This window comes from Musca domestica, unplaced genomic scaffold (genome assembly GCF_030504385.1).
Source record: "Musca domestica strain aabys unplaced genomic scaffold, Musca_domestica.polishedcontigs.V.1.1 2, whole genome shotgun sequence".
Taxonomy (NCBI): domain Eukaryota; kingdom Metazoa; phylum Arthropoda; class Insecta; order Diptera; family Muscidae; genus Musca; species Musca domestica.
Genome location: NW_026712249.1, coordinates 21,969,563 through 21,988,310, shown reverse-complemented (window position 1 = coordinate 21,988,310; position 18,748 = coordinate 21,969,563). Strand labels below are relative to the sequence as shown.

General features: G+C 34.6%; 1 protein-coding gene and 7 non-coding genes across 19 annotated transcripts in view; 1 reads left to right on the top strand and 7 right to left on the bottom strand.

The window, feature by feature from the left end:
* Nucleotides 1–18,748, top strand: part of LOC101888568 (double-stranded RNA-specific editase Adar) — a 288,710-nt gene that overhangs the window by 260,805 nt on the left and 9,157 nt on the right. For all 12 annotated transcript variants that reach the window (XM_059121966.1, XM_059121962.1, XM_059121967.1 and 9 more), the window contains 3 exons: nt 2,429–2,611; nt 2,691–2,971; nt 11,344–11,494. In XM_059121966.1, coding sequence (XP_058977949.1) covers nt 2,429–2,611; nt 2,691–2,971; nt 11,344–11,494 — 615 coding nt within the window. The remainder of the gene's footprint in view (nt 1–2,428; nt 2,612–2,690; nt 2,972–11,343; nt 11,495–18,748) is intronic.
* Nucleotides 7,334–7,459, bottom strand: TRNAL-CAA (transfer RNA leucine (anticodon CAA)). The gene is made up of 2 exons: nt 7,422–7,459; nt 7,334–7,378 (listed from the first exon to the last, which is right to left on the bottom strand). It is a non-coding gene; the product is annotated as a tRNA-Leu (tRNA).
* TRNAL-CAA (transfer RNA leucine (anticodon CAA)) lies at nt 8,049–8,174 on the bottom strand. Its single transcript has 2 exons — nt 8,137–8,174; nt 8,049–8,093 (listed from the first exon to the last, which is right to left on the bottom strand). It is a non-coding gene; the product is annotated as a tRNA-Leu (tRNA).
* TRNAL-CAA (transfer RNA leucine (anticodon CAA)) lies at nt 14,101–14,226 on the bottom strand. The gene is made up of 2 exons: nt 14,189–14,226; nt 14,101–14,145 (listed from the first exon to the last, which is right to left on the bottom strand). It is a non-coding gene; the product is annotated as a tRNA-Leu (tRNA).
* Nucleotides 16,296–16,421, bottom strand: TRNAL-CAA (transfer RNA leucine (anticodon CAA)). The gene is made up of 2 exons: nt 16,384–16,421; nt 16,296–16,340 (listed from the first exon to the last, which is right to left on the bottom strand). It is a non-coding gene; the product is annotated as a tRNA-Leu (tRNA).
* TRNAL-CAA (transfer RNA leucine (anticodon CAA)) lies at nt 17,285–17,410 on the bottom strand. Its single transcript has 2 exons — nt 17,373–17,410; nt 17,285–17,329 (listed from the first exon to the last, which is right to left on the bottom strand). It is a non-coding gene; the product is annotated as a tRNA-Leu (tRNA).
* On the bottom strand, nt 17,777–17,848 carry TRNAE-UUC (transfer RNA glutamic acid (anticodon UUC)). The gene has a single exon. It is a non-coding gene; the product is annotated as a tRNA-Glu (tRNA).
* Nucleotides 18,182–18,253, bottom strand: TRNAE-UUC (transfer RNA glutamic acid (anticodon UUC)). Its single transcript has one exon. It is a non-coding gene; the product is annotated as a tRNA-Glu (tRNA).

Here is an 18,748-nt window from a genome sequence, read left to right as displayed (position 1 = left end):
ATGGCGGCCCTCACCATCATCATGGCCGGTTCTTAAGTTCTGGTGGCCAACCGAAGGTGCACATTTTCCGCTGACCTCTTTGGAAAGTAAACACGACTTTTTTTTGTTTACAAACTGTTGGACAACGAATGTTTTCTCATCGGAGAAAACCAAATTCGGCAGTTCTGTCCAAGCGAAGCAACTCTTTAACTCTTGTGGGTATATTTTCTTTCTTTTTTTCATTGGCTTTACCCCGAGCTCATTTTTCAATATTTTCTTCCGTCTACTTCCTTCACGTCGGGCTACGCTACCAGTATCACGGTAACGAGACATAAATAGAAAGAAATTGAATTCCATCACGAATCATTTTTTTACTGGAAATTCTCACCAAAATGCTGTTGTACGCTTGTAAACAATATAATGAGCTGTCACTGCAATAAGTGTAACAGCTGTCGGGCGAGTGGCTTAGAAATGACTGCAGTCTGAAGTTTGTCGCAGTTTTTACATCTTACCCTGTACACCCTCTGTAGCCGTATGGTTGAGGTTTTAAAAATTGAAAGGGTTGAATTTTCTTTTCAGTTTAGGTTAATTTGCGATGTAAACTTTCAAAATTCGATTCACTTGTCTTCTATTTTTATACCCTCCACCTTGGAAAGGAGGGTATATTAACTTTGTCTTTCCGTTTGTAACATCCTTAAATATTCGTCGTAGACCCCATAAAGTATATATATTCATGATCAGCATAAAATTTTAAGTCGATTTAACGATGTCCGTCTGTTTGTCCGTTTGTCTGTCTGCCCGTCTGTCTGTCTCTTGAAATCACGATACAGCCCACATTATTTGACGTAGAGCGCCAAAATTTAGCAGAGAAATTGCCATTGTGTATAGGATGGTTGGCATTGAAAATGAGATATATCGGTCCACGTTCTAGTATAACGGTACCTCCCGATATTCGGTATTTTGATGATTTATGCCACATTTTTTCACGGATTTGTCTGAAAATTGGTATTTGTAGGTCATAACGGGTCCCTGAGCGTGTGGCAAAACATTGCATGTATAGGTCCACGTTGTGGTATAGCCCCCATATAAAGGTACCTCCCGATATTCGGTATTTTATTTTTTTTTGCCACATTTTTTCACGGATTTGTCTAAAAATTGGTATATGTGGGTCATAATGGTTTCCAGCTCCGGTGGCGAAACATTGCATGTATGGGCCCATGATTTGGTATAGCCCCCATATAACGGTACCTCCCGATATTCGGTATTTTGATGGGTTTTTGCCACATTTGTTCACTGATTTGTCTAAAAATTGGTATTTGTGGGTCATAATAGGTCCCTGAGCGTGTGGCAGAACATTGCATGTGTAGGTCCACGTTTTGGTAAAGCCCCCTTATAACGGTACCTCCCGATATTCGGTAATTAGATGATTTTTGCCACATTTTTTCACGGATTTGTCTGAAAATTGGTATTTGTTGGTCATAATGGGTTCCAACTTCGGTGGCGAAATGTTTCAGGCATGGGTCCATGATTTGATATAGCCCCCATATAACGGTACCTCCCGATATTCGGTTTTTTTATGGTTTTTGCCACATTTTTTCACTGATTTGTCTAAAAATTGGTATTTGTGGGTCATAATGGGTTCCAGTTCGTGTGGCGAAACATTGTAATTATAGGTCCACCTTTTGGTGTAGCCCCCATATAACGGTACCTCCCGATATTCGGAATTTTAATGGTTTTTGCCACATTTCTTCTAATGTTTCTTTTACCCTAAGGTGGAGGGTATTAAAAGTTTGGCCCGGCCGAAATTAATGTTTTTTTACTTGTTATTTCTACTTTCATAACCTGTTGGATTTTTCTTGTAATTATTTTTTTGTATTAAACAGTGTAATTAGGGGCTTCCAAATTTCTAGGCATTACATCACACATTTAGAAACTACACATAAAGAAACTAAAAAATTGTTGATAATAGGATTAAACCGTTTGGAGATTTTTTTAATTTTTAAAAAATTTTGAGTTTTTTGGTGATTATTTTCTTCCCCCTTTTTAAACAATTTCCAGTGTGAACAACGGATTGCAAAGGTAACAAATCTACATACATACATATTGTTAATGCGTCCAACTATTTCTGCGTTTTTTTATATTTCGTTTTTTGCTTATGTTTTTGTTGTTCTTGATTTTCATTATTTTTATTTATTTTGCCCAAAATATCTTTGTGTGTATTTGTATGTGCATAGAATACCCTGCATATGTTTGCCATCATCATTTACTACATAAATCCAAAAAAAAACCAAAAAGTTTAAAATGCTCCTTCTACATGTCAAAACAAAAAAACTCAATCCAAAAAAAAATACAAAATTTCTTCTACAAAAAAAAAAAAACTTTCTATAAATGTTGTCCACTCGGTGGAATTTCCGGTACTGATCTCATTTTGTTTGTCTCTCCGTCATAGATTCCAACAAGAGTCCCCTGAGTGTGGATGGCCAAAAGAAAGTACCCGACAAGGGACCCGTTATGCTGCTCTACGAGCTGTTCACCGATGTCCATTTCGATTGCTCAACCGTTGATGGAGCTCAAAATAATTGCCGTTTCAAGATGACGGTAACAGTTAATAATAGTAAATTTGATGGAACTGGTAAGTTTGTTGTGGTTGTTTGCCCTTTTTATGTTAATGGTCACTTTTCATGTATGTCTCTCTCCCACCCCCCATGCAGGACCCTCAAAGAAGTTAGCCAAAAATGCTGCTGCCAAGGCGGCATTAGCATCGCTCTGCAACATTTCCTACAGTCCCATGATGCATCCCCAAAAGAATCTCCCGCTACCACTGGACGATAAATCATCATCCATGGAATTGCCACAAATACATGCCGACACCATTGGCCGTTTAGTTTTGGAAAAGTTTATGGAAGTCATCAAAGGACAAGAATCGTATTCACGGCGCAAAGTTTTGGCCGGCATTGTCATGACAGAGAATATGAATTTTAATGAAGCTCAAGTAAGTGGAACGAATCAACTTTCACTCAACACCGTCATCATCATCATCATCCTAGTCATCATTTATTGGAGTTAATTCAAAAAAACGGAAATTGTTAACAATGCCATAGTTGTATAGAATTTATTGTCATGGCCCGTCCGTCCTTATGCTATGCTATTGGCTGTAAAACAATGGCAAAGAATTTTAGAGCCCTTTCACCCATTTCAAAAGAGGGAAAATAATTAAAATGTCATGGTCATGTGGTTTTGTAAAATGGTCGGACACACACACACATATACACTCTCTCTCATTGGCCCACATGCTAAGTTTTTCATATTGCCATTTTTTCCGCATATCCGTTTCCTGTTAAGATTTATGGCATTTTTCTTGCCATCGCCGGTTCCATTTCAGTTTTTTTTTTTTTTTTCATTTTTTTGTTGAATACTGGTATCACCAATTTACATAAAAATTCCTGTAAAGACATTACACAAAAAAACCCTATCTCAAAGGTTGATTTATTTTCGACCAAGCAGCAGTAAGAAAAAAAACGCTGTAATACCATGGGGGAACAAGGTCACTAATGAAAATTCTTCTGTGGAAAAAGAAAAAAAAAATACTGAGGAAGATTAATTCATATGGGTTGGAAAGTTGCAGAATTTTCAATTCACTTTTAGAGATTTCAAAAAGGGATCTTAAAAGATTTTTAACAAGTAAACTAGTATCAGTCTGTTTTGCCGACAGATGTATACCCCCAGCCTTGAGTTATGATTATTCAAATTGTTTACCCTTTATATTGACCAATACGTATTTGACCTAAGACTGATATAAATATTATAACGTGCCAGATTTGGACTATATCGACGACTTCATGTACTTTATATGAGATATGTGCAAATTTTTGGAAAATGTGAAAATATGCGTGAGGTTACAGATATTTTCATAATTTCATCTAATACAGATAAAACCAGTAAAAAAAGTCATAAAGTCGGGCGGGGCCGACTTTATGATACCCTACACCACTTTGCTAATTCAGTAGAGCTCCACATAACAATTAAAAGTTTTTATGGGAGAATTCAATCATACACGCTATAATTATAATATAAAGTTCAAAGTTCAAATCTGTTAAATTCGGACTTGTATTGCCCATTTGGTGCACAATTAATTTGAAATCTGATAAAGATATATATGGGAGCTATATCCAAATCTAAACCGATCTCGATAAAATTTGGCAAAGATATTTCTGAGCTGTATTTGATACATTACCCTGAATATCGTTGTTACGGCGTGCATATTACGGCTGTGGGTAACAAATACTAGAAATCGGATGAACAATATGTGTGGGAGCTATAGGTATATCTGAACCGATTTTCACCAAATTTGGCATACTACCTTCTGGACTCAAGTCGGTCGTAAGTGCCAAATTTCATCCCATTTGGGCACATATTAGACGTTTGGTGCACGATAAAAAGTAAATCGGACGAAGTTATATATGGGAGCTATATCCAAATCTGAGCCGATCTCGATAAAATTTAGCAAATGTATTTCTGAGCTGCATTTGATATATTTGCCCAAATATTGTTATTACGAAGTGCATATTACGGCTGCGGAGGACAAAAATAACAAATCGGATGAAACATATATATGGGAGCTATAGCTATATCTGATCCGATTTGGATCAAATTTGGCATAAGTATTTTCAGGCCCAATTTGGTTGTATGTGCAAAATTCCATACTATTCGGGCTGATATTACACGTTTGGTGCACAATAAGAGGCAAATCGGACGAAGATATATATGGGAGTTATATCTTATTTTTTACCGATTATCTATCGATTATTATCAAATTCAATAGGGTTCGTCCTTGGGCCAAACAAATGATTTGTGCAAAATTTCATCTGGATCGGATAATAAATGCGACCTGCATTTTGTTCACAAGAATACATGGACAGACGGACTGAATGCATAAATCAACTCAGAAAGTGATTCTATGGAGATCCTCAAAAGTAACTATGGGTCTATCTCGCTTCCTTCTCCATGTTACAAACAAATGCACAAAGACATAATACCCTTACCACTATGTGGTGTAGGGTATAAATATTGCTATGTGCAAAATTTGAAGGAAATCGAATAAGTTCGATAAATTACATATTCATATCAGATTTCTGGTTAAAAAAATGTATTTAGTTATAGCAACTTGTAAAGAATCGCCAACTTGTTTCGCAAGTTATGGCAGATATTGAAAATTGTGAGTCTTTGTGGGTTGGGTACCAGAAGAAGTTCTCAGATATATATCATCTTCACAACATATCCTGTAATATTTGGGTGTGTGAAATTTAAATTTGAAATTTTTTTTTCAATATTTTGAACCCTATGTGGGGGAGGTACCAGAAGGAATGGTCCGATCTCTGACATTTTTATAAAAGATCTAGTATTAATGGAAATATTGAGAGGTACCAAGTCTGAATGGATTGCATGTTAATTTCGCGGTTTATGAGCTTCATGGATGTGGAACATGTTGACCCTTTTGTAGGGGAGTTACCAGAAGTAGCGGACCGATATATTCTATCTTCACACCAGACCTTGGTTTAATATAAACATTGTTACGTGTGTAATTTGAACAGACCCGAATGCTTATTTCTGATTTTATTATCGTTTTTGTTATTCAAAATTTTGACCCTTTATTGGTGGAGTTACCAAAAAAATGGTCCGATCTCTTCCATTTTTATAAAAGATCTTTTGTTGATGGAAAAATTGAGATTTACCAATTCTGAATGAAAACGTATGTTAATTTCAAGTTTTTTAAGCTTCATGAATATTCAAAAAATTTTCCCTCTGTGGGGGAGGTACTGGATGGAGTGGATCGATGTTGTCCATTTTCGCACCTGACCTAGCACTGATGCAAGTAATAGGATTTGCAATGTGAGAGCAAAATCGGATTATCCTTTCTCTTTCTGTGCAGTAAATTATTTTCTTGGGAAATTTTGACCTTTTGTGGGGGATGTACCAGAAGGAGTGGACCGATATTGCTCATCTCCAAAGTCCAAAGAGACCTAGGGTCTAAAACCATAATTTCGATGAGGCACGTTTTGGCTGGGATATAAAAAGAAGACCAACATATTGCCTTTCTATGCGAACTATTAGTACTTTTCGAACAATCATAGCACGCATATGCCAAACCACCTCCACATCTCAATACCAGATACCAATAGTGACCTCGATATCAAATTTCCCTTCACCCAAAAGCCAATTTAGTACCATTTACAACTTTCCAACAAATAGAGGACGCATTTCTATAACAATCTCCATATCTCAACCTCAGATAACAACATTGACCTTAATATCAATTTTCAGGATTTCATCTCTTTCATTAACCCAACACCCCCCCCCCCCCCCATTACCAAATTTAGTACCATTTGGTACCTATATTCAAAACCATCTCTATATTTTAATTCGAGATAACACTTGGTATTGTTATCTAAATATCAGTTTTCAGAATTGCATCTTATCCCTTCAACCAAGACCAAATATGGTACTACTTAGTAATTTTCGTACTATTATAGGACACATTTCCGAAACCAAAGTAACATCTATATCAAATTTGAGGATTTCAACTATATTCCTTCCCCCAATACCAAATTGGCTACTATTTAGTACTTTGCGTACAATTGTAGTACAAATTTCCAAACCACTGCCAAATCTCGAACACACATACCATTCACCCAATACCAAATATAGTACCATTCAGCACTGCAATTATAGTACACATTTCCGAAACCGCGTTTAAATGTCCAGGCATACCTAATTTCAGTTTTCAAGCACTATATGATCACCCAGTACCTAATTGTAACAAAATTTAGTACTATTTAGTATTTTTCGTGCACTTGTGGTACACATTTTCATAACCAACTCTTTATTACAAACCTACCACCAACAGGAACCCCAATACAAAAATTCAAAATCCCAGCTTCATCCGTTCACCCCAAAACGCAACTGTTCCAAATGTTTGCCAGTTCGCACACTTAGTACACATTTCCAGAATTATCTTTATATATCTAACGTGCTTTCTAACCCTGATTCTCATACCCAATGGTGTCAGTTACATACCACTGTAGGACTTTTCGTACCTTAAATTTTCAAAAACCCTTTGGAAAATCATCCTGTACCCCAACAGTGGCTCTGATTCCATATTTCGGAAGCACATTCCGTTTGTCCAATATAAATTGTTCCATTTTTGTATTTTTCTATACCTTTACGAATTTCCAAAAACCCAGTCTACGCACCAAGACGCCAACGCACCAAGACCGACCATTTTCCGGGTGTTGCTTCGCAGTCAATCAGCAATTTATCTTCTGTTTTATATATATACACAATAAAAAAAGTATTTTGTCAGGAGTGGGATTTGAACCCACGCCCTCAGAGAGGACCAGAACGCTCATCGTACAAATTCTGTTGAAACAGAACAAGTTATTACACTTGAGTCTGGCGCCTTAGACCGCTCGGCCATCCTGACATGTCGATAAAGTGTGTGAGAATGTGTTGCACATATATACTGTAACAGAAACCATGCATACAGCAGAGCACAAAAGTGATAATACCTCACAAACAATAAGAGATTTTTTATGAAATATTTCAAATAGTTAGATGGGCATATTTCCACACCACACAGAATATTTATGTTTCTTGATCAGAATTCTATACCGTTTTAGCCATTCCGTCCGTCTGTATCAAAATTATTTTAACAAAATGAAGTAGTCGATAAAATTTCACTCAGATATATTTTAGGTCCTTAGATCTACCATGTTTTGGTATGGTGATGTAAGATTAAGACTGTTTTAGTCATAGTTTTGAACCGAAGTTACGGAAAATTGGCTGTTTATGTTCTCAGTACGTAGAAAACATCTCAAATTTTAGTTTATTCTCCATATAATGGTACCTCCAGATATTCGATTTTGGCCACATTTGTCAACAGAATTATCTTAAAATCGATATTTGGAGTTTCAAGCTTTATCAGTCGTTTTTGACAACCTTTTTACAAAATAATGCTAAATATGAATTAAACTTCAAATAAAAATTGTAAAAATAAGTCACAAAAAATATTTTGTCAGGAGTGGGATTTGAACCCACGCCCTCAGAGAGGACCAGAACGCTCATCATACAAATTCTGTTTGGACAGAACAAGTTTTCACACTTGAGTCTGGCGCCTTAGACCGCTCGGCCATCCTGACATATCGATATAGCGTTTGAGAATGTGTTGCACATATATACCGTAACAGAAACCATGCATACAGCAGTGCACAAAAGTGATAATACCTCGCAAACAACAAGAGATTTTTTATGAAATATGCCAAATAGTTAGATGGGCATATTTCGTTTGTAATTCTTCGAATAAAAAAATTTAGACACCACAAAGTATATTTATATTCTTGATCAGAAACAAATTCTATGTCGTTTTAGCCATTCCCTCCGTCTGTATCAAAATTATTTTAACAAAATGAAGTAGTCAATAAAATTTTACTCAGATATATTTTAGGTCCTTAGATCTTCCATGTTTTGGTATGGCCTCCATAGTTTTGGCGCTGTAAGATTAAGGGTGTTTTAATCATAGTTTTTAACCGAATTTACGGTAAAATGGATGTTTGCAGAAAACAACCTTGCAAAGTTTATGATTAGTCTCCATATGGTGGTACCTCCTGATATTAGATTTTAGCCACTTTTTTCAACAGAATTTTCTCAAAATAGATATTTGGAGTTCACAACAATTCTAAGCTTTATCAGTCCCTTATGACAATATTTTTACAAAATAATATTAAATATTAAGCTTCAAATAAAAAATGTAAAAAATAAGTCACAAAAAATATTTTGTCAGGAGTGGGATTTGAACCCACGCCCTCAGAGAGGACCAGAACGCTCATCGTACAAATTCTGTTTGGACAGAACAGGGTTGGGCATATTGCACTAAATTTTTAGTGCACTAAGAATTAAATAATTAGTGGTAGTGTAATTTTTAATGCCACTACCACTAAAGGGTTAGTGGTAGTGAAAAATAAATTGCACTACCACTAACCCTTTAGTGATATTTAAAAAAAAATTGCACTACCACTAAATTTTAGTGGTAGTGAAATTTTAATAGCACTACCACTAAATTTAGTGATTTTTCAAAAAAAATTTGCACTACCACTAAATTTTAGCGAAGCCAAAAAAAGCACTATGTATATAAGTATTATACCAGGTATAATGAAATTTATTGAAGTGAGTAGGGAACAACAATCCAGAATATATAGTACATATTCATAAAATTTGATTACTTTTCTAAATAGCACTAATTTAGTGCTATTTTTTATGAAATACCACTAATTTAGTGCAAGTTTTTTTAAATACCACTAAATTTAGTGGTAGTGCTATTGAAATTTCACTACCACTAAAATTTAGTGGTAGTGCAATTTTTTTTTAAATATCACTAAAGGGTTAGTGGTAGTGCAATTTATTTTTCACTACCACTAACCCTTTAGTGGTAGTGGAATTAAAAATTGCACTACCACTAAATGAACAGTGATAGTGAAATTATTAGTGCACTAAATATACAGTGCATTATGCCCATCTCTGGGACAGAACAAGTTTTCACACTTGAGTCTGGCGCCTTAGACCGCTCGGCCATCCTGACGTGATAACAAACGATCAATAGAATGAATGAGTTCTCGCCGTTTTTATACCCTCCACCTCGGAAAGGAGGATATATTAACATAAAGTATACATATTCATAATTAGGATAAAATTCTAAGTCGATTTAACGATGTCCGCCTGTCTGTTGAAATCACGATACAGCTCACATTATTTGACGTAGAGCGTCGAAATTTGTCACAACAATTTGTATTGTGTCTAGGATGGTTGGTATTGAAAATGAGATATATCAGCCCACGTTTTGGTATAGACGCCATATAACGGTACCTCCCGATATTTGATATTTTGATGATTTTCGCCACATTTTAACACGGATTTGTCTAAAAATTGGTATATATAGCACATAATGGGTTCTAGTTTCATAGGCGGAACATTGCATTTATAGGTCCACGTTTTCGTATAGCCCACATGTAACGGTAACTCCCGATATTCGGTATTTTGATAATTTTTGCCACATTTTAACAGGGATTTGTTCAAAAAATTGGGTTTTGTTAGGGATAATGGATTCTAGCTCCGGTGGCAAAACATTGCATGCATAAGTCCACGTTTTGGTGTAGGTCCCATATAACGGTACCTCCCGATATTCGGTATTTTTATGGTTTTTGTCACATTTTTTCACCGATTTGTCTGAAAATTGGTATTTGTAGGTCATAATGGGTTCTAGGTCATGTGGCGAAAAATTGTATGTATAGGTCCAAGCTTTGGTATATATATTTGGTATAATGGTACCTCTGATATTCGGTATTTTAATGATTTTTTTCCGTATTTTCCCACGGATTTGTATAAAAATTGGTATTTGTTGGTCATAATTGGTTCTAGCTCCGATGGAGAAACATTGCATGTATCGTTTGGTTAAGCCCCCATATAACGGTACCTCCCGATATTCGGTATTTTGATGATTTTTGACACATTTTTTTTTCGAAGATTTGTCTAAAAATTGGTATTTTTGGGTTATAATGGGTTCTAGCTCCGGTGGCGAAACATTGTATGTATAGGTCCACGTAGCCCCATATAACGGTACCTCCCGATATTCGATATTTTAATGATTTTTGTTACATTTCTTCGCGGATTTGTCTAAAAATTGGTATTTTTGTGTCCTAATGGGTTCTAGTTCCGGTGGCAAAACATTGAATATTGAGTTCCACGTTTTCCTAAAGCGCACATATAACTATACTCACCAATATTCGGTATTTTGATAATCCTAGACACATTTACCCATAAATTTGTTTCAAATTTGGTATTTTAGAAGATTTGATAGATGGCAATCCTTGGAGTATACAATTATAGTAGAGGTTCCCGTTTTGGTATGACCCCATATAACGGCCTCACTCACCTTATGGTTTTTGATAATTAAAAATGCAAACGGTCTCAAAAAAATGTTTCCTTGACCCTAAGGTGGAGGGTATTGAAAGTTCGGCCCGGCCGAACTTAATGTTTTTTTACTTGTTTATTTAATTATATTCAATTAACACCATGCCTAGCCCATAGGGCCATGGACGGTTCAAAAAACTTCTATACATGACTACTCCAAAAAAAATGAAAAAATAATGAGATTTTGAGATTTTTTTTCAAATATTCTGCATAAATATGTTTTTTTTTTTGCTTTCTACATGGATGCATAATTTACCCCCTTTCCATTTATGCTACAATTTCTAATATAATTTAAACTTACATTTTTAATACCTTCCTTCGATAATATTCTTTTATTTTTTTTAGGTCATTTCAGTATCGACTGGCACCAAATGTGTCAGCGGTGAACATATGAGCATTAATGGCTCCGTTCTAAATGATTCACATGCTGAAATTGTATCGCGTCGTTGTTTTATGAAATATTTGTATGCACAATTGGAGCTGCACTTTAATCCGGGTAAGTTGGTCCACAGCCATTATTTTCTTTTTATGATTTCCATTTTGTTTTATTCAATCTCTCTCTACAAAATCATGTATTTTTGTGTTTATAAGTAAAAACGAAAAAAAAAAACTTAAAAAAAAGAAAAATCGATGTTTTTCGTTGTGTCTGCATGTCTGTATTATTTCAATGTTGCTCATATTTGTGTTTTCTTTTCGGTTTATTTCCATCCTTTCCCCCCAGAACACCGTCACCATTTTGTTTTTCTCCACCGAAACGATCATCATGTTGTAGTTCTTCTAACCTCTTCTCCTAACATAATAATCATGCTTGTATTTTCTTGGTGTTTTTAAATATTGATTATATTCTATTATATTCGATTCTATTTTTTTATTTTTCAAAATTTTTCTTGATGTTGTGTATATTAACATTTGTTAAATGGTTGTAGTAGATGTTTTTTAGAAACCCCAATAATTCGCATTTTGGCATTTGATTTCCCGAGGAAGGGCTTAGACGGGAAAAGAAGAAAAATAAAACTTTACTCCATTTAAAAATGGGCAGAGACCAATACAAAATTTGTACGAAAATATTGAAAAATAATTATTTTTACTAAACACTTGTCTTCTAGCTTTTAAAATTATATTTAGGATACGTTGCTCTATTAATATAGGTTTTTTTTTTTTTTTTTTTGAAAATCGAGTATAGCTTCGGCTGTGTGGCACATAGCACCGTCTTGTTAACACCAACTGTTGTCAACATCCTACTCTTTAATTTTTGTGAACCGAAATTCGTTCAATATGACCCGATAACTCAACGGCCACTCTCTGCTCATTTTCGAAGAAAAATGACCCTATTATGCCTCTGAATCAAAATCCGTACCAAACAGTGATTCGTTTTGGTTGCAACGGTTTTTAATCTATGCGTGCGGATTTTCTGTGTCCTGAATTCGACAATTTAGCTTATTTACATATGGAGCTGACTGTGGTTCTGTTCTTTCAAAATCTGTACGCAATTTCCAGACACATTCCGCAACATTACCAATGATTTCGCAATCATGTCCATAGTTCTTCAAGCTCATACACAGTCTTTCGGTAGAAGGATAAAACCAATTATCTTTCAAATTTGACATGAGCTAGTGCTATTAACCCCTGTTATTAACCCTATACAGATCTGCAACAAAGTCAAATGCATAATGTTTTGATTTTTTTTTTTTAATTTTATTGAAGGAAAGCCAAAAATATCGGAAATAGCCTCAAATTTTAAAATATGTTTAGATTTGTTCGAATTGGTCACCTTTGGCAGGAATTATGTCCTTCAAACGGCCAATGAAACCGTCACACGCTGCCCGAATGTTGCTCTGCGATATTTTGGCCCATTCCCGGCGAAGCGCTAGCTTGCGGTGATCGCCACTTTGGTATTTTTTAGTGCCAACCTTGCTTTCCAAAATACTCTAGACACAATAGCCCTAGGGATTGGTATCCGGAGATTTTGGTGGCCATTGTGCGCTGGAAATGAAGCAAGGAACCTCATTTTGTAATCATTCTTGGGTGGCGCGTACTGAGTGCAATGGTGCTGATTCCTGTTGGAATGTCCAAGGTTTCCGGCCAAAATGTTTGCGTGTCCAAGGCTTTAATACACCCTCCAGAATATTTTTCGTAATAATATTCGGCATTTATTCTGATGTCACGGTCGATTAATACAAGAGGAGAGCGACCATCGGCTGTTATGACGGCCCACAACAACACCATGGCCGGCGCTTGAGTTCTGGTGGCCAGCTGAAGTAAACACGATCGATCATTTTGTTTGTTTACAAACTGCTGGACAACCAATGTTTTCTCATCGGAGAAAACCAAATTCGGCAGTTCACCACTTTCGGCCAAGCGAAGCAACTCTTTAGCTCGTTTGAGTCCATTTTCTTTTTGTTTGGAATTTTAATGGCTTTACCCCGAGCTCATTTTGCATTATTTGCCGAATGGAATATTGCAATATGTTCAGCTCACGAGCTTTTTTTCGCCACTGCGACGCGGGTTTCGATCAAGTCGCTTCTTTACTTTCCGAAGCATTTCTGCTGATGTTGCTATTTTTTGCGTCCACTTCCTTGACGACGGGGTACGCTACCAGTATCACGGTAACGAGCGATGGTATTTACATTTAAATGCTGTAGTGCTCTAACGATAGCCACTTGTGGTTTTCCAACCAATTCTAAAGAAATCACACTATCACGCTTGAATTCCATGAGGAATAACCTTTTTTCTGAAAAAATCTCATCAAAATGCTGTTGTACGCTTGTAAACAATATAATGAGCTGTCACTGGAATAATTTTAACAGCTGTCGGACGAGTGGCTTAGAAATGACAGCAATCTGAAGTTGGTTGCCGTTTTTTCATCTCACTCTGTATAAGGCATATTTCTTATTAGTCATTAAATTCGTTTATTTTCCCATTTTTATATATCATTACAAATGATTGATCATCACTTCTAGTAGTCTTAATTGCAAATCTAAAAATTATTTCAATGTTTTATATTTCTTTCTGTCCACATCTCGTGTCTAGTAAAAATATCACTTCAAAAATTGTATCCGCAATCTTGTAAAAATGTAAATAATTTCACAAAACAAAATAGTTTGTCAGGAGTGGGATTTGAACCCACGCCCTCAGAGAGGACCAGAACGCTCATCGTACGAATTCTGCTCAAGCAGAACAAGTTTTAACACTTGAGTCTGGCGCCTTAGACCGCTCGGCCATCCTGACGTGACGATGAACGTTGAAAAATCTCTTAAAAGTATTTTAAATCAGATTTGATCCGTACAGTAGATCACCAATGTGATGGTACATCTCGATTCATCGATATTTTCTGATCAAATACTCATTAAAAATAATATTGCTAAATTAAAAAATTAATGTTTTTACCACAAATATTAAAAATCTAAATAATTGTTTTCAAAAACTTAAATTTTCTAAACTTCCTAGTGTTACCTTTTTTGAAGGACAAATTTTAAGAAACTCAGTTTTAAGCAATGATTGCACAGAAGATCACATGGAATATAAAACATTTTTCCCAAAAAGTATTTTGTCAGGAGTGGGATTTGAACCCACGCCCTCAGAGAGGACCAGAACGCTCATCGTACAAATTCTGCTTGAGCAGAACAAGTTTTCACACTTGAGTCTGAGATAGGCACATAGGTCCTTTTGATGAGACGATTTGTGCATGTCTGTACGTCCGTCTGTCCATTTGTTTTTGTAAACAAAGTACAATACGCAATTATTGTCCGATGACATTTTGCACTAATCATTTGTTTGACCCAAGGCGAATTCTATTGAAATTGGAGATAATTGGTAAAAATTTAGATAAAGCTCTCATATATATATTCGTCCGATTTTCATTTTATTGTGCACTAAACTTGTAATATCAGCCCAAATTGTATGGAATTTTGCACATCCGACCAAATTGGGTCTGAAAATAAGTATGCCAAATTCCATGTTTTTATTCGAAATTATGATGATAGCCTCCATATATATTGTCCATCCTATTTGTTATTTTTGTTCTCCACAGCCGTAATATGCACTCTATAACAACGATATTAGGGGAAATATATTAAATGCAGCTCAGAAATACCTTCCTAAATATTTTTAAGCTCCCATATATATCTTCGTCCGATTTGTATTTTATTGGGCAACAAACGTGTAATATTAGCCCAAATGGGATGGAATTTGGCACTTTACGACCAAATTGAGTCTAGAAACAAGTATGTTCAGATATAGCTATAGCTTCCATATATATTTTTCATCAGATTTATTACATATGTTCTGCACAGCCCTAATATGCACTCCGTAATAACGATATTCGGGGAGATATATCACATCATACAGCTCAAAGATACCTTTGCCAAATTTTATCGAGATCGGTTCAGATTTGGATGTAGTTGCCCCCATATATATTTTTATCAGATTTCAAGTTAATTATGCACCAAATGGGTAATAAAAGCCCGAATTGAAAAGGCACAAATGTCTCGGTAAATTTAGTAGAAAACGATTCAGAGGAGGATATTCGTTTCATATATTAGTTCCTTTGGTCTTCAAATTATAATTATAATCATAGTTGGTTTGATTCTCACAAATTCCCCATAAAAACTTTGATTTGTTATGTGAAGCTCTACTAAATATGGAAAGTGGTGTAGGGTATCATAAAGTCGGCCTAGTCCGACTTTAAGTCTTTCTTTACTGGTTTTGTGATATAAAATACCATTAGGAGACGATAAAGATCAAAAACAAATCATACACTTAAAAATAGAAAATTCAATGTTTAGGAATAATTACCGAAAAATCCACCTAATTATAAAAGATGACCTCGTTTAAAGGGAATTTTTAGCCATATTTTGAAAAAAAGGGCCAAAACCTTCTACTTATTTTTTGGAGGTATGATCTCCCCTTTTTGTTTCTATTTATATGAGGACATGGACATATGGAGCATTTTGGTGGTAGAGCTGAAACACAGTTCTTTGTACAAATTTCAGAATGGGGTTGATGTTATATTTAAACTAAAACTTCCATGAGCTATTCTGGAATGAAATATCGCAATCAATACTATTTACATTATATGTAAGTTTTTTTTCAATTTAAATATGTCGAACATTTATCTCGATTTTTTTTTAAATATTTCGATTATATATTTTAAGACCTTAAACATAAAAATTAGAAAAATTCGAACATAGTGAGCATTGTTATATGAGATTACAAGATATAATAATTAGTATTTTATAAAAAAAATGCTAAAAAAATTCTAATATTTCAAAATTCAATATTCTGATCAAAAAGTATTTTGTCAGGAGTGGGATTTGAACCCACGCCCTCAGAGAGGACCAGAACGCTCATCGTACAAATTCTGTTGGAACAGAACAAGTTTTCACACTTGAGTCTGGCGCCTTAGACCGCTCGGCCATCCTGACATGACGTCTTGCGTGGTATAAGCGATGAAAGGTTTTTTGATCATTAAACTACTTCCAAAATCACCAATAAGATTTTTACTAAATATTCTTCTGCGGTGGGAATTTCTCCCCTTTTAGAAAAATATGCAAAATATTTATAGGAAAAAAAGATCAAAATTAACAACCGGGTTTCTAGCAGAATGTTTGAGGTATATTCCTTCTTACTAGGTGTACATGTCGACTTTTACTGATTAATCGACTAGTACTGAAAAACTTTAGTTATCGCCGAATTTTGGCTGTAATAATATTGAAAATTAGACTTTTGGCAATAGATTTTCAGATCACAGACTTTGTTGTCAGTTTTTCACTTCAGTTTGATTAAACATTAAACGAATTAAAAATTATATTTTGTTTCGATTTTTAATTCGAGTAATAATCACCACCAAAAATCGGTAAAATCGATTTAAATAATCAAAATCGATGCCAACTTCGAAAATCGATTGTAGCTGATTGCATAAAATTGAAAAATATATTTTTTATTGAAAACAAAAATTAATTGTTGCTTAACACTCCGTTTCCCTTTAGATTACCCTGACTCTGCTTTAATTGCTGGAATTAAAATTATCAATTATTTTGGTAACTATTTCTTTAATTAGTTTCAAAATTGAACAGTTGATGTTTGAATTTGTATACATTTTGTGGGCCTTAATAGTTTCTTCATATCCATTTAATACTGGTTACGATTTAAATATGATTTCTGTCTTGCTATAGCTAAAGCGAATAATTTTTGCTAGATTTTTGAGCCACTATCTTTTGATATAGGTGATTTTATTTAGATATTTTTTAATATATTAAAAACCCCTCCTCTTCAAAAAAAAGTTTTTTGTCAGGAGTGGGATTTGAACCCACGCCCTCAGAGAGGACCAGAACGCTCATCGTACAAATTCTGTTTGAACAGAACAAGTTTTCACACTTGAGTCTGGCGCCTTAGACCGCTCGGCCATCCTGACATGACATGTGCTTGCTTGTTAAGAGTGTACATACATATGATAATAATTATATGCGTAAAATATGTTAAAGATTTTACAAACTTATATTAATAATATTTGAAAATATATTTTTTAATAATTAAACAATTATTTATGTTAGTGCTATAAATGTTTGTTTTTAATTTGCATTAAAATATTATATGTAGCACTGTACATAAAAAAGATAAATGTAACTGAAAATATGCATGTATGTATTACTACTTTAAAGATTCTTCAGGTAGTTGTCTCTCTACTTCATAGAGCTCGTATGGCCTGCCTATTATGGAAATAATTCTATCACTACAATTGATTCTATCAATGAATTTTTAAAATAAAATAAAAAAAATTTTCCCATACCGGGAATCGAACCCGGGCCTTCAGGGTGAAAGCCAGATATCCTAGCCACTAGACCATATGGGATATGTACATAGCATCGCGCTAACATTTTACACAACACACAGTTCTCTTTATACTTTTATGCTTAATAATAATAAACCTGTTTCGATCGCACCACTATGATCATTGTGTGGCGATTCGAAGATAACATAGAAACTGCCGCTGCTATGTTCTCAAAAGTATTTTTATTATTATTCTATGTGTATGCGCATGAAGTTATGAATGTTTGGCACCACCATGTGATGTGTTATCGTATTATAAGTGTTATTGGTGTTGTTATTGTTTTTTTATTGATTGTTGGGCTATTTGAAAAAGTACACACTTTTTGGAATTTTAAAAATATTTACAAAAAGAAACTTCCCATACCGGGAATCGAACCCGGGCCTTCTGGGTGAAAGCCAGATATCCTAGCCACTAGACCATATGGGATATAAATTATGTAATGTGGAAAATAGTTTTAATAACAAGTGATCGATATAAATGTTAGATTTTTAATGAAAACAATTTTTGTGGCGATCTCTAAATAACTCAAGAAGCAATTTATTCCAATATTTTTTTAACTCATGAATAATAATTGTATTTTTAATTAATTTCAATAATGAAATGAAGCAATGCCAGGGAAGCAAATTTATCATTCGATATCGAAAAGAATTTTTGTATGCCCTTTGATGAAAAAAAAATTCGATAGAAAGAACAGAGGATTAATAATAATAAGGGATGAGGATTAAGGAATAATAATAGTAATATTCAATATTAAACGAAATTTTTAATTAAATCAAGCCGAAATTTACATTTTTAAATATATTCCGATCTAATTTTTTTCGTTATCGAATGTCAGAATTTCATATTAGGAAGAGAAATCTTTTTGAACTGTTGATATTAAGTTATGGCCTGAAAAAATAAGGAAAATTACTTTTTAACTAT